Source organism: Castor canadensis, chromosome 1 (genome assembly GCF_047511655.1).
Source record: "Castor canadensis chromosome 1, mCasCan1.hap1v2, whole genome shotgun sequence".
NCBI lineage: Eukaryota > Metazoa > Chordata > Mammalia > Rodentia > Castoridae > Castor > Castor canadensis.
In genome coordinates, this window is record NC_133386.1 from 38,730,151 (window position 1) to 38,746,744 (window position 16,594).

The following is a 16,594-nucleotide window of genomic DNA, read 5'->3' on the forward strand; positions in this document are numbered from 1 at the left end:
TACATATTTTCTTTATCCATTCATGGACTGATGGACTCTGAGACTGATTACATATCCTTTCTATTGTGACAAATGTTGCAATGAACATAACAGTGAAGATCTCTTCAACATACTGATTTCATTTCCTTTGGGTGTGTATCTAGAAATGCAGTTGCTGAATAAAATGGTAATTCTATTTTTATTTTTTAAAAAATATTCAGATAGTATCTGTAGTAAATTACATTCTCACCAGCAATGTACAAGGGTTCCACTTTCCACACATCCTCACCAGTACTTGCTATCTTCAGTTTTTTTTTGATAGTAGCCATCCTAATAGGTATGTTAGAACCATTACTCTTTATAACTAAAACTGATCAATGATTTGTTCCATCAGAAGTAGAAATATTTAATATTTCAGAATATTTGTTTACCTGTTAGTATCTAAAACAACACAATCACTGGATGTGTTTTGTTTTACTGGAGACTATTAGCACAGGTCCTAGCCTTTCAGCTCTCTGGGTCTGCTTTTGGTGATGGGAAGGTTATCCAGAGCTAGGCCAGTTCCACATGTGTGGAGTACAAGCTGGTTATAACCATATTTATGAATGAAGAAGTTTTATAGTCTTTCCTCCATTTGACACTTTCTTATTGATTCGCCATTTGTAAATTAGTGTCCATCATCCTGAGAGCATCTTGGTCACACTGAGAACAATGACAAGAGGCTCAGGTGTTTTGGTGGCCTTCAGTTCAAACCTTGGAAGATTTATGTCTGAACAGCTTTGTGCAAAACCCTTTGCACATGGAGATCAGCATATCCCCCAAAGATATAATGAATAAAACTAGAAGAATAATGAAGAAAAATGACAGGCGCCTGGAAGGGAATAAACAGGGTATGCCTCTGGTAAGTAACTCCCTGAAGGACTCTTAGAAAAGACTTAATGATTAATTGAATCAATCCATCATCCTTGGGGTGACAGCATCAATTTGTAATCCTTTTTTGGGAGTTGTTTTACTCCTTTGCTCTTACAGCTTAAATTCATATGAGGGCAGAATGAGCAGTTAACAAATATGCCTGTTTTATTGTTAATATGTCACATTATTAAGGCTTACAATAATTTTAATAAGGAGTTATATTGTGTAAGAGCATCAACATGTGGCTTGCAAAAGAATTTTTCCTCTCTGAACTTAACTTACAGATATCTCTTTTTATTATCCATCAAAATCTAAAGCTTATTTCTTAACATTTAAGGTTTTTTTAATGACCTTCATTATAATTCTACAGAATACAAAAATGCTTGCCTTTATCTGTTTTAAGAGGAACTCACTTTCACTGCTTTGTTGTCATTAGTAATAATAACTCATAACACTTGTGTAGATTTCAGTGGTAAATATGACCCTTGAAAGTATTTTCTCCTTAAATTTTTATTGAATACACAATGTCTTAGAGATTTTCATTATAGAATACACAAATGTCTTAGAGATTTTCATCTCATAGTTATCAAAAATAATTGTTTTAATATACTAACATGTTTTAAATTGGATGTAATATATCAATAGCAGACTTTGTTCTTTTCTTTCTTGGAAGTGAGTGGAAGGTAAATATAATAAAATGAAAAGAGGATCGGACATGGACCCTAAGCAATGATTCAGATGTGTTGAAAATAAATGATGCTTTATTATTTACAGTGTGAATATCTTGATATCAAAGCTTTCTGAGTATAAGCCCTGAGTGCTGAAATTTTACTGAAGATTGATAAAACATCAGAAGAAAATTTTCTTTTCTTATTTTTTCTGAATATGAATTTTTGCATTTTTTTAATTGTTGTGCTGGGTTGGGGTACATTGTGGCATTTACAATATTGTTATTATATTGTTCTTACAATATAATATAGCTACTTGAGTTTACCCCCTCCATCATTCTCCTTTATCCCCCTTCTCACCATTCCTGGAATAGTTTCAACAGGTATTATTTTTCCATTTACACATGTATACACAGTATTTGCACTATATTTACCTTCCATGCTCTTTCTCCTCCTACTCTGTCCTCCCACTGGTATCAACACCCCTCCCTTGCACCCCACAGGACCTGTTCCCCCCTCCTGTTCTTGATTTTGTAAATGAAAAAAAAATGACATTTTTATCTAAGATAGCTACACAGGGCATTTCCTTGTAATACTTCCATGTATACAAGGAAGATTTTCTTGATAGGTATAAGAAGCACTCAAGGTAGGACTGCTTAAGTAATCCTAATGTCTCTATAGTAGTTATTTATAAGTGTACTGTAAAAGTAACAACAGACAATATCTTAACTCTGAAATCCAGCATAACTGGTTGAGAAATACACAAGAACATATATATATATATATATATATATGTATATATATATATATATACATGCTTACTTCTGGGTCTGGATTATTGGGTTTTAAAAGAAATATAATAAGATGTATTTTAATATCAAAACTATACTGACCCTCACATACAATAAAATTCAGAAGCATTTGATGATTTAATCCTGTCAGGGTTTTCTTTATCATCTTTCATTTTAATTTATAAAAACCAGGGTCAGTTGATATGGCCTGGGATTTGATTTATTCTGTTCTTACCAGGGCACACACAAGAATTTGTGTGGAATGGTGAATTATTTGCGTTTTCAGGATATGTAGTAGCCATGGGTGATTTCTTAACCATTCTGGATCTTCATTTACTACCTATAATGAATGAATTTGGATCTCAAAGATTTGTTCTAAATGTGAACTATTTTAATCGTCTATATTTATGAATTAAAATGGTCCATTTATTATATCACAGTGGAATGATATTTGCCTTACTGTATTAGATGTTATGTTTTTCAATGCTTACCAAATGCCGACCTTAGTTTTGCTTATAACTGACCAAGCTCAAAACCTGTATAATTGAGATGTCCCGGAAGAAGGCATTTTTTTTTAAGGCATTATACATGTGTATATATGGCTGACTTAGTAATTGTGTTCCTTTTGGTGCTATAGGGATGTTATGTGCCTCACCGTGTAACACAACATCCTTTAGGCATCCACATCTACTTCAATGAAACCACCTCGATGTACTTCTCACTTAGGGGACAAAGGTAACAGCAGACTCCCATCATTCACATGTTCTCCTGCTGTGGGGGAGGAATCAAGCATTACAAGTCGGTCTTCAGCTTGGTCTACTGCCTCAAACCCTTCCTCCTTTTCAATCAGCTTCAGTTTTGACTTCGGGCGAGGGTCCTGCTTCTGTGTGTACTGGGAGAAAGCACAGACCTGAGCGCCACCCTGAGCCAGGAGCAGCCCAGGCCAGCTGCTCTCTGCTGTTTTGTGCCTACTGTGAAGCTCAGCTGAAATCTAGAGCCATACAGTCAACAACTGCCAGGAGTTAATCTTTTCTACTTCCCTCCCCTACAGCAAGATATTTCACTGTCATTGTCTTTTGTTGAGGTGAGTATCAATACTTTAACAACAACAACAAAGATTATGTCATCAGAGGGGCAACTAATGAGAATTTTAAATTATTTTACTTAAAATATTTTTATAAAAATGAAAACGTCTATAATTAACCAAAGGTCTGTAATAAAGTGCTCTACCACCTCTGTTAATTATTAGTTTGACGCTTACTTCAAATCCCAGATGGAAGAGAAGTAAGTTCTCCAGGTGACAGCAAGTTTGTTGCAGGCAGTCTTCTAAAGAAGCCTTCAGGGTTGGGGGCCAACAGCTCAAGTGGTAAGGCACCTGCCTAGCAAGCACAAGGCCCTGAGTCTAAACCTCAGTAAAGCCGCCCCCAAAATAAATACAATAAAAATAAGGAAACCCTCAGCGTTGGGCGGTAACATGTGTTCACGTTCCCTACAACTGCGCTGGAGTCATGCCAGGACCAGGCAGTTTCTAGTCACTGCTGAAACGCCCTTGCATTGCACAGAGCATCAGCAGGGCCCCATGAATGACATAATGGAATACACTGTGAGGAGCAGCATGGGCTTTCAGGGATGGCGCAGAAACTTAATTGTTTTTCCATTTATTTTTAAAATGCAAATTACACTAGTAAGTCAAAAAAATCACTCTGTTAAAAATACATTCAGAATTAACAAATGCGAAAAAAAAAAGACACATCAGGATTGTAACTCTTGCCTTCAGAATATTAGGTTTATAACAAAAGATCAGCCTAGAAAAATAGCATTCTTCACCAGATTTTGAGGAGGATACAGCTGTACAACTTTGATGTTTTCCCAGATAGAATCACACGACTGTGCTTACTGTTCCTAAAAAAGGCCTGTTCACTGATTACTCTTTAGTAGTCAACAACTGTTTTTGAAGATTTTGGTGGTGATGATTAGTAGTGTTTTGGTGGTAAGTTGGCTGCAACTTAAAACAGAACTATGAGGGCTTATTTTCTGTATCCATATACATGTACAGCAAGGTGGAATCTCACCACAGCAGTGTATATAGTGAAACCTCATTGAAATAGTCACATTGGATAGTTTCTGGCATGGATAGTATTTATATTTTAGGACTCAAAGGACAATACATTGGTAAATATTTTCCTCATATGTTAACATGCATGTCACTATAAAAACATTATATGAGGTTTCACTGACATGTTTGCAATTGTGTATTTTATACATGTAGGTATGGACAAACACACAAGCCACTGAGAAAATTCAAGCATGAGGGCTGGAATCATTTTTTCTTGTGTGTGATTTATGTTCCAATGGTAAGTTTTTTTCCTTTATCAGTTTCAAATGTGTATGAATGAGTATATCACAAACATTCGTGCAAACACAGTAATAGAACTGCTTCATGTAGATCTGAATGGACTAAGATTCAAGGTAGGCTAGCCCACTAACAGAAATTTCATAGAAACCAAAGCAAAAAGTTGCTTCATGCTGATTTATAACTTTCTCAATTCACTGCAGTTAAAGATGATGTGTAAACAAAAATTGAGTTTCATGTCTCAAGTGGATCCAAGAAAAAATATGACTCATTTGAGTTACTGATAAGCCTGAGCTAATATGTTTTCCACTAATGAAAACCAAATAATGCTTGAAAAAATAAAACAAAATTTCCTAGGAGTTCAGAATATTCCATAAACACATTGACCTACTATTAAGTTTCCAAAGGCATCTTGTTGCCAACTACGTTAACAGCACAGTTTTTCTGCCACAATAATACAGGAGGATTGAAATACACTCTAACACACAACAGATCCCCCAAATACCACAAAGATGTCTCAAATATTTCACCAAGATAACTATCGCTCCCCCCACCCACCCAAAAAATAATCTTGTACGCCGAAGTTAGAAAAGAAAGTTCACCTACATTGGGTCTTCAATTTGAATTAGATATAAAAGAGTAAACATAGCTAATACATAGTCAGTTGGCCTCTGTTGATAGAAATCCACAGCTGTTTTCTGTGTTAGTAAAAGACATTTGTAGATACTTATAAAAGCACCTAGAGTGCAATAAATAAAATCAGTGAGTTAAGCCATTTCTGCTTTCTGTAGATTAATGTGTGTAGTCGATGAATAAATATTACTTTGTCCCACCCCAACCCCAGCAGAAGACCATATTTAAGAACTGTAAAGATGACAAATATTATTTTTGTTGTTATTGGTACTTGTCTCTTTTTGGTCACCATGGAGGCTCAATTGGTAAAGCACTTTGCTGACAGCTGGCAGTTTTCTTACACAGACACGCTGGAGCTGCTGAGTTAATCAGTCTTGTTCCTTGACATGAAACACACAGACTTGAACTCATTTGGAATTAATAGCAGTGTGTTAGCCTAAAGGAAGTGACTCAGGGATGTCTGCACTGAGGTTCTCGGGCACACAACAAAGGTGGGTTAAGGCAAGTATATACGGTACAGCCTTTAGGGCAAACAATCTGCCATTTCAGACTTCGGTTACAGGGTCATCATGGCATGTTTTTTGTTTGTTTTTGCAGTATCATTGCCTAAGTAGCCATGGTGCTATCAGGATGTATGGAGTGCAGAAAACAGGGCTCTCAGACTAATGTGCCAGATGACTTCACAGCTCTCAAGAGGCCGGCTAGCTGGATGCAGAAGAATGAGGAATGGACAGCAGAGGGCACCAACACGTCTCCTTTTGCACTTTCAAAGGCCTGGGAGAAAGGAGCCTGCTTTCAGGAAATCCAGGATGGGCATGTCCTGCATATTTGTTTCAGTTAGAAAGAGGACGTCAAGTGAATCAGTGAGAGAGAGAGAGAGAGAGAGAGAGAGAGAGAGAGAGAGAGAGAGAGAGAGAAGAAACTGTTCTGATAATATGTATGTATATTTAAATTCATTTGCTTCTTGCTCTTCATAAAATGCAGGAGGTCACTGCTTAACAAGTACTTTGAGAGGTCCATGGGCTGACATACCGAAGTCATCTGTATTATTTTGACCTAAAAAGAGAGAAAAGATGTTTTAATCAAGGGGGGAGAGCACTGGGTGCCTATCATTCACTTCCTTTTCTCACCTCTCCAAGTACAAGAGCAAACAACAAGGAAAAGAAAAAAAAAAAAGAAAAGAAAGAAAGAAAGAAAGAAAAAGGAAAAGGAAAAAGCAGCCCAAATTGGGTCTTAAGTAGATAGTTTTCTCTCCTTTTCTTTTTTCTCAGTGCAATCACCTGGATAGAGGCCACTTATGGTCACTCAAAATCTGTTACTGGGGACAAATGAAATGAATACGTATTGCTGTACAATTAGGCTGCCAGAAAGAATGCATTGTTTTCACGTTTACTAATTCACCACAGGATATTCTGACAAGGCAGGGCATACAATCCGATCTATACTTGCTATGGCACATAGGTGAGTGGTAGTTAAAACGACTACTTTGTGAGAAAGTTAACATATGGACATAAGAATTTGTGCTGTGACTTCATTGATTCCAATTTATGTCAAAGATAGTTATCAAACTGGGAGAAAAAAAATAATGAAAATCTTTGGATTATGGAAATGTGAAGAAGAATAAATCAATGACATACACCCAACTATAAAAATAAGGAGGACAGTGTAGTCTTTGGCTATAGGCACCATAACGTGGTTATGACTCTAAGTTAGTATTGGCAGTGATTTTATAGCTTTGCCCAGGACCCTGGCCACAGAAGATTTGTGGGCATAATGGAAACCCACAGCTAAAACTGCACATTGCTTTTCAGCATTTGCTTTCTTTCAAAAGAACAGCTTTTATTTCCAGTAGCTATATAGTATCATCAGGGTGCTTGAACTGGCCCATGGTGTTAAATTCCTCTTACTTTACAAGACATATTTATGGCAAGTTGACAGAAGGTACACTCCAAAGGACAAAGACAGAGGAGATGCTCAGAGCTGTGCCTCTCAGCACAGGACGATGTTTATAGGTGAATGAATCAGTTCTGATTTTTCACAGGATTTGAGTAGACGGTGGCTATCTGATGATTGGTTTGGAGGGTTACAAAGTTGAAAATGCTCTTCATTCAATATTGTGTAGCGTAAAATCAAAAGGGAATAAGGAGAATGTAGGAAAAGGAGAGGGTGCTGCCATGTATGGAAACGGGCAACTGAATTAGTGTATGGTGCACCAGAAGTAAAATAAAATCAGAGGATGTAATATGAGGTTGAACTCACAAGTCCAGCTAAGAATTTGAAAAGAATACTGAATTAAGGATCAGGAAAAGCAATTGCTAATCCTTGCTAACGAGTGGTGTGATTTTTGCTTTCCTTTCTCTTTCTCTCTCTGTCGTTGTGGCACTGGGGGTTGAACTCCTGGCCTTGCACTTTTAAGAAAGTGCTCTACCACTTGAGCTATGCCTCCGGCCCTTTATGCTTTAGTTTTGTTTCAGATCAGGTCTTGAACTTCTGCCCAGGTAAGCCTTGGACTAGGACTCTCTTATCTCTGCTTCCCTAGTAGCTGGGATTGCAGGCGTCTACCACCACATACAGCCTTGTTTTCCTTCCTCTTGATTCAGTGTCCACATTTTTAAAATAAAATCTTAACATTCTAGGACTGAGGTTTCCTTTGGGATATTTTCTGCCAGGGATATTAGTAGAATTTTGACTAGCAATTTTTAATGTACCTTAAGTATTACTAACTTTCTAGATTTGAATTTCATTAAACATTTATTTAACGAACAAGGAAACTTGAAAGCACTCATGTAATTTTACCATTCTCAGGCAGTAAAGAGGAAAACTAGTTTCATTAGCTTTTGTTGGCATTTAAAGTATTCTATTGAAGAAAATCATGGGAAGTTTTGTCCTTAAGGAATTTAAATCTTGACAAAGATATGTATCTTTTTAGAGTCCCTATTTAAAGACCAACATTAGAATTATAAATGCCTGATTTGAACCAATATTTCTGATTATGTATAATTAAGATTTTTATGTTATTACCATAGCTGATTGTTAGATGAGTGGTTATATCTAATTTATTACAGTTTTATCATATTTATCAGTCAGTTATATTGACCAACACAATGAAATGTTATACGATATTATCAGAAGCAAGCAATTAAAGGCTTTGTAGATACTTTGAGCTACTCTTGAGCACAAATCAATTGTTACGTTTTGCTTGAGCTGACATTCTATGTTATATGCTGTTTATGAGGTGATCCTTTGAGAATGACGTATGGGATATGTTGATTTCTGACTCCATAAGGGCTTTGCATGCATTATTTCCTATAACTTCAGAACAACTATGTGAAGTAGGTATATTACCATCTCTACTAGTAAAGAAACCAAGGCTTGGCAAGATTAAAGTTGTTCAAACAAAGTCGTATGCCAAAGGTTATAAAGAATTTTATCTTAGGTAGTCTGTCTTAAATAGGTCATCTCAATCATTACTCAAGTGTTCTTTTTAAAATAGAACATCTTATAGAACATTACAATAAAATACTGAGAAGAATGGTAAAGAATGTAAAAGAAGCAGGGCATGGTGGCATACACCTGTAATTCTAGCACTTGGGAGGTACAGGCAGGAGAATCATGAGTTCCAGGCCAGCCTGGGCTACTTAGCTAGACTCTATCTCAGAGAAGAAAAAAAATGCGAAAGATTTATCATTTTTTGTTGTTGTTGTTGTTATACTATCAAATCTTTCTGAGTGGTTAGGGGAGATAAAGTATAAGTAGCCACCAACTGTGGGATATGGCAAAAGAAAAAAAGAGAAGTTAGAGGAAAAGAGATAAGAGATTAAGAAATGTTTCTATGGGAAGTATATTTTAAGTAAAACTTGAAGGATGGTGGAATTTCAAAAGGTGGAATTAATTAAAAAAAAGATGAGATTAGGTATCAGAAGAACAGTATGGAGAATTAGAAAATTATATATTTGGAGAAGGCAAGAGTTATGGTTTGTGGGGAAAAAAAGGCAATTGGGTGATATTAGCCTATGCCTTCAATAGATTAAAAGCTTCTGGAGGACAGGGCCAGTTCCTATTCAGCATGACATTTTTCTAGTGACTTATAGCATCATCTGCATATGGCCAGGATGAAAAAGTTATTAAGGGTTCAAGAGATAATGCTTCAACAGAGCACTGAGGCCAAATCAAAGTGGACTCAGAAGCTATGATAAGGAGTTTCAACTTTGTTTAGTATGTATTAAGGAATTATTGATAGCTCTTAGGCAGGGAAGTGAGATAATCAGAGCAGGACATTAGGAAGATTAATTTGGCAGCCACGTGGATTATGGGATAGAATTTCTGAAATAAGAAAGAAACTGGGAATTTTAAGTTAACAGATCACAAATGCTTAAGGCAGTGGTTATGAGGATGTAAAAGAAAGAATGTGTGATCTGCTGTTTAAGGCAGCGCTTTGAAGTGACTTGTAGTATTGGTTGATTCCTGAACTGACGAAGTGTTTTCTATGAATGTGTTAGGAAATGCTTGCAGAGAACTACAAGGAATACAAAGGAAAGGCAGGCACATGCATAGATCATTCTCTTTTTAAAGAGAAGCTTAAAAGGATTGCCTAAAGATTACTTTAATATCTTGGAGGAGAAATGCCCCTAAAGTCCACTTGTTATCCTATACATTAAAGATACCAAAAGGGAAATGATTTAATGTGGAGGACAACGACAACAAACACATATCTTCAAAGAGAGAAGTTCACATTTTAAAATGAATTGGAATCTTACTTTCTATTTTGATCTTCGCTTGCAATTCAGCATATCACTTGATGCTGATATATAGAATTTGTTATCAGTTGTTATCCAGGGGAATTTGCCTAAACACAGATATAAAAATCAGGCTCTGATTGTATATCTGCTTTCTTGCGTGCTAGAGTTAAGGGTTTGATAAGTTTCAGTGTTAATGTTTCAGTTTCATTTTCACTTTCACATTAGAAAAATGATAAAGCATTGCTTGGTTTTTGACTTTTTGAGCCCTTCAAAAAGTTGATTTATATTCATCATATAAATGAGAACTCTTTTGAGAGTAATATGGAGGGCTGATAATTATTATACCAAGAAAACCAAGGTAAACTGGGACTATTCTGAGAAAACCAGAAAATATGGTTTATATATAGTTTTATACATCTGCCTATACTGTTCTGTCATTTTTCAAATATAAAACTTTTGGGCAACTCAAAGAACTGATATAATATGGGCTTTTGAGGCACATAGATGATACTGATGTAAGACAAAAGGTAACTTCAGAGATGGCATTTCTGATAAGTCAAGCTTTAAAAACTCATGAAGAAACTGTATTAGGACCATCCCAGTCAAAACAATATCAATAGTAAGAAAATACAGGAAGAATATAACTGAGGGAAAGCTGCATGCCATCTATTTTGTGCCATAATACATTTACTTGACCATTTTTTAGTATCCCAGAAAAATACCTCCAAAATAAAATACTCACATGTACATAGGCTGCAGTTGTAAGTGAGATGTCTTCTGAGGCCCTTGATAGCCATAAGAGTCAAAGCCACCTATGAAATCAACTGAAAAGGAAGAATTGCCTTCATTAGTTAACTTTTCAGAAGAGATACACATTCATGATCAAGGTCCACCAGATTACTAGTATAATCCTTTCAACGATCTACTAAAGTAAAAGTGACTGATTAAGAAGGGAAAGAAAAGACAGTTTCTTCGAGGAAGTGACTCCTCCCTCCTCCTCAACTGTGAGATTCAATTATTGCATTATAAGACTCTATTCACTTCAGAGAGGAAATTTGTGTACTTTTCTCAAGCAACAAAGTCCTAATTGGAGTAATAACTTTCACATGCACAGTAAAGATGCTGTATGCTTTTTTGGTCAATGTGGAGATATTTTTCTGTAATATTAAAATGTTTTAGCATAAAAATAAAGATCATTCAAGTGCATGTATCCATCTGCAGTTGCAACAGCACTAATGATACCATGTATTCTGATTGTCAAGTGCAAGGTGCTGTGGTGAACCTTATGTAAATTAAGTACTTAACATAGCTGTCCCTGTCATGGTTTATAATCTGAAATGATCAGAGGTAGAGATGTAGGTCAAAGTCTAACTAAACATTCAAATACAATACATACCAAGGTACTTAAAATCCAATAAGATGTAACAGGAGTTATTGGATCAGATGAAATTTTCCATTATGGCTGTAACAATCTCTCCTTTCCACATGTTCTGACACTGTGGTCAACAAATTTAGTGATTTGGGTCTCTGTCTTTCCTCTTGAACACGGGTAGACCTCTGTGGCAGCTTTGAGTATGGTAGAAATGATCTATGTGACTTCCAGGGCTAGCTCATAAAAGGGTCATTCAATTCCTTCTTACTCTTTCAGAATGTTTTCTCCTGGAACACAACCACTATGCCGTGAGGAAGCCTAAGCTAGCATACATGGAGAAGCCAATGGGTACCAATGGACAGGTGTTTTAGCTGATAGGCTAGCTGAAGTCCCAGCATGTTCACAGCATCTACATCCAGACATGAGAGAAAATGCCTCTTAATGACATCAGACCCCAGGTATTGAATCAACCCATTCTTGGAGTCTTCCCAGCTCAGGTCCCTGACCTCTGAGAACTGAGATATGCCCGTCTGAGTTATTATTAATCCACAGAATCTACAAGCATAACAACTGAATGCTTTATACCTCTAAGTTTTGCCAGGAATAGTGAGACAGTAAAGGCTAAGAGTACTGTGAAAACATTTTGCTTTTTTTTTTTTTTTATTTCTGGAGATAGAGGTTGTATGGTAGGGATAAATGGCAAAACAAGAAAAAGTCTACAAGATAGATTACAGGAAAGAGAAAGACATAGAAATAAAGAGTGAATTAGGATACATTAGGACAACTTCATTTTTTATAGTTTCTTATTCTGTTGACTTACTTTGTCTAACTTTTGTTATTTTGTTAATATCTTAGAGTGCTATAGTTAGTAATTGAAGCAAGGTGTGAGGTAACATAGAACCTATAATGACTGTGCAGAAGGAACCCCCCCTTTTATTTTATTTTGTTTTTTTCTCATTTATTTATATGTGCATACATTGTTTGGGCCATTTCTCCCCCCTACCCCTGTCCCCTTCCTCCCCTGCTGCACCTCCCTCACTTTCAAGTAGAATATGTTCTACCCTTATCTCTAATTTTGTTGAAGAGAGAGTATAAACAATAATACAAAAGACAAAGCATTTTTGCTAGTTGAGATAAGGATAGCTATAGAGGGAGATTCCTAGCGTTGCTTCCATGTATAAATGTTTTACAGTCTAAGTTGATTCATCTCTCATATTGACATCTGTCACTTTAAAGTTTCTGTATTAGTTCCTCTGCAGTGAGGACCTCAATACTATCATGTTTTTTGGGTTTCTTACCTATCCCCATACCTCCCATGTGTGCTCTCACCTTATCATGTGACCCAAGTCCAACAATATTGCTGTATTTGCCCTAGATCTAAATTCTGCATATGAAGGAGAACATACGATTTTTGGTCTTTTGAGCCTGGCTAACCTCGCTGAGAATTATGTTCTCCACTTCCATCCATTTACTTGTGAATGATAAGATTTCATTCTTCTTCATGGCTGAGTAGAATTCCATTGAGTATAAATACCACATTTTCTTAATCCATTCATCAGTAGTGGGGCATCTTGGCTGTTTCCATAACTTGGCTATTATGAATAGCACTGCAATAACCATGGGTGCCTTTGGAGTAACCTGTGTTGCATTCCTTTGGGTATATCCCCAGGAGTCGGATTGCTGGATCATATGGCAGATCTATGTTTAGATTTTTAAGAAACCTCCAAATTTTTTTCCAGAGTGGTTGCACAAACTTGCATTCCCACCAGCAGTGTATGAGGGTTCCTTTTTCCCCACATCCTCACCAACACCTGTTGTTAGAGGTGTTTTTAATGATGGCTATTCTAACAGGGATGAGATGGAATCTTAGTGTGGTTTTGATTTGCATTTCCTTTATGGCTAGAGATGGAGAGCGTTTGAAAACCCCCTTTTATAAAATGACTTTTTCCTTTAGAGCAATTTTAGATTCATAGCATATTTAGCAAAATTAACATAGATTCCTCATATCCTCCCTGCCTTACACATGCACAGTTTCTCTATCAGCATACCCCATCAAAGTGGTATACTAGTTGTAATAGATGAATCTACACTGACACATCATTATTCCGTAAAGTTCACAGATTACATTAGGGTTCACTCTTGATGTTTTACATTCTTTGGGTTTGACAAATATGTGACCAGTATCCATTATTATAGCATCAAAATAGCTTCAATGCCTTTAAAAAACTGCCTGTGCTTTATTTAATACTATTCCTCACACACATCCTGGTAAAAACTGGTCTTTTATTGTCTCCATAATTTTACCTTTCACAAAATGTTGCAGAGTTGAAGTCATATAGTATGTAGCCCTTTCTGACTAACTTTCTTCACTTAGTTATATATATTTAAGTTTCTTCCATGCCTGTTTTGTGTGTGTGTGTGTGTGTGTGTGTGTGACTAGGGTTTGAACTCAGGGCCTCATGCTTGCTAGGCAGACACTCTTCCACTTGAACCACTCTGTCAGCCCTCCTCTATATCTATTAATGGCATGAGCATAGGCATCTTTTTAGTGTTGGGAAACCCTTTGTTTTGAGGCAGAATCTCTCTCCTCATCAAATGTAGAATGGCATCATAAAAATGCAGAGATCCTGATGTTAGAAGGACCAGGATTCAAATTCCACTGTGTCTACTTGTCAACTGTGCAATCTTAGGCAACATAAAAATCCTAAATTTGTGACAACTTTAGAACTATAGTATTTTAGAGAAGCAGAATAAAACAGTGAACTTTTGTTTTCTACATTCTCCATATTTTTATCTTATCTTTTTATATTTAATATACATAATACCAGAAACACCAGTAACAACTGAGTGGCAATCATATTTAATGCTGGCAAATGAGAAATTACTGTGGAAGACTAGGAATTCAGTGCCTAAATTCCCTGCTATATGGGCATGCTCTTGTCAACAGTGAGGCTTAATGAAAAATTAGTTTCCTGAGAAGTATTCCCAGGGCAAAGCTTCATTGCTTTGAGGGTCCCTCTATGGTGCTGGAGAATGTGGTGAACTAGAGAAGACCAAGGTCAGGACAGGAATAGGCAGTGAGGTCTCCTTCACTGAAATGGAGATCCAGGTTAATTAGTGTTGCTGCTCTTACTGTTTGAGCTACTTCGTTAGCTTGTTCCCAGGGCTTTGAGATGAATGGCAGAAAAAAAATCTGATGGTAATTGTGAACCGAAGATTTTGTAGTGCATCAAGGAATGGTTAACCTGAAGAAGACCAGATAAATATCCAAGACCCAAAGATAGAATTAGAACCCAAAATGGAGAACAGAGCTTGGTTGGGAGCATTGTAAACCTTCTTAAGACACAGAGAAAGGCCAGGGCAGAGTGAAGATGTGCCCTGAGCATGTGCCATGAATGTGAGTGTGGCTTGTGTTGTCTGAGATGTGCTCTTCAATAGCTGCGATTTACCTTTATGTTTGGAAAGTGGGTAGAACTGGCTTACAACTACCTGATTCAGGAGGCTAGCACTAAAACTGAAGGAAGGACTATAGTTGTTCTGATTATTCTGACTGGGCCTGGGGCACAGAAAATAACTCAAACCAGGTGACCCATGACTACGATGGGAGAAGGGTCTCTGAATGTAACCAGGATGGAGTTTTACCATTTTACTCATGAGGGGACATTCAGAAGCAGAGAGTATGTTTTCTGTGGTTTATTTGAAATATATGTCTGAGTTCACAGTCTAGCAAATTGTGTATGGTCAATTTCCAGGTGCATTTACTCTGGATAATTGTTTGGATGTTTTGTGAAATGACCTGATGGAGAGGAACAGAAATTGGCTGGATTTAGTCGCACATGATAGTTAAAGCTATGGTTTACCTATGGTCAGCATAGGTAAACTTGATAACTCTGACCTTCTGCAGAAGTTTTCAACCACACATGAAAGCCTTTAGGATGCCATGCAAATGGAGGTAGTAGAAACTGCTTTATTGCTCTCAAAAAACCGAATTTACAGGATTATCTTACAAATGAAAGATATCTTTAATACCACTTTAATCTATTTGCAATTTCTTTTTTATAATTATATGTATTCATGTTCTATAGAGGCCACTGTATGTATGAAACTTTCCTGAGCAATCAGAATAATGAAATATCTGACAGATCCTTCTTCAAGTAATTGTGATGGTAGCTAACCTATTGGTTCATAGCTAACTTCTGCATTATTTAGACGAAGACTAACTTCTAATCTCCTTAATTCTTGAAAAGAAAGCCAGTTCCTGACAACTATAAAACTCTTACTAGTTCCTGAGGCCTTCTCAGGTGATACCATTCATTTTTACAATATTACTGTCAGGTGAGTAGTCATAATTATCTTCTTTTTACAAATAAGTACATATTTCCTGCTTGAGGTAGTAAGTAAACAACTGAGAATGGAACTAGAAGTCAGGCATTTTATTTTCTTTCTAAATATATCAGAAAAGTGATTTCTGCTTTTTACTCATGCCATTCCAGTTAATTCCTGGAAGGTTTTCAAAGGCATCCAATCCCATTTTGTATTAAATCTAAAATCTTCAGGCTTTTGTTTGTTTCTATATTACTTATTAAGCAAAGTTTTTGAGTTTTTTCTTCAGGTTCTCTACTGGCTGCAGATGCCTTCTTTATTATTTATTCTCCAGCATCTTCACTTTGTTCTTTCTAGAAAATTTTCTCTTTCATCTTCCTCCCATCTGCAATATAATATTCTAGAAATATTCTGATGTGAACAATAAGTGACACAGAAGCCACCTGGGCTGTATTTGCCAGTGATAGTTACTAATGAGCTGTCTTGGTTTTCTGTAATGTATCTTTAAGGGTGATAAGGCAAGCATCATTCAAGGTTTAATTCATTTGCTTTGTGTCTGATAACTTATGCGTGACACCAAATAAGCATTTAAGCAGTCCTTTCTTCTGAAAATTGTTTATATTACCAGCACTGTCTTGTATGGCTCTGATTACAGTGAGGTTTTTCAAAGCAATGAAGGATGTTTTCCTTATTGCAACTTGGCATGTGGTTTATGATATTTTAATGCTGAACAGAAAATTTGAAAGAGGAATTACTGAAAGGCTTAAGTTAGAATTAGGAGAATGAGAAAGGAAAGGCATCAGTGAATGCAAGATAAATGAACA

General features: G+C 36.5%; 1 protein-coding gene across 3 annotated transcripts in view; it reads right to left on the bottom strand.

Annotated features, from left to right (window-relative positions):
• Positions 1–6,199: 6,199 nt before the first annotated feature.
• The window catches only part of Nkain2 (sodium/potassium transporting ATPase interacting 2), a 976,459-nt gene continuing 966,064 nt past the window's right edge, over positions 6,200–16,594 (bottom strand). For 2 of the 3 annotated variants that reach the window (XM_074075281.1, XM_074075279.1), the window contains exons 6-8: positions 10,818–10,899; positions 10,094–10,182; positions 6,200–6,392 (exon numbers count right to left, since the gene is read on the bottom strand). In XM_074075281.1, coding sequence (XP_073931382.1) covers positions 10,158–10,182; positions 10,818–10,899 — 107 coding nt within the window. In that variant the 3' untranslated portion in view covers positions 6,200–6,392; positions 10,094–10,157. The remainder of the gene's footprint in view (positions 6,393–10,093; positions 10,183–10,817; positions 10,900–16,594) is intronic. The other variant, XM_074075280.1, reaches the window with a different exon arrangement.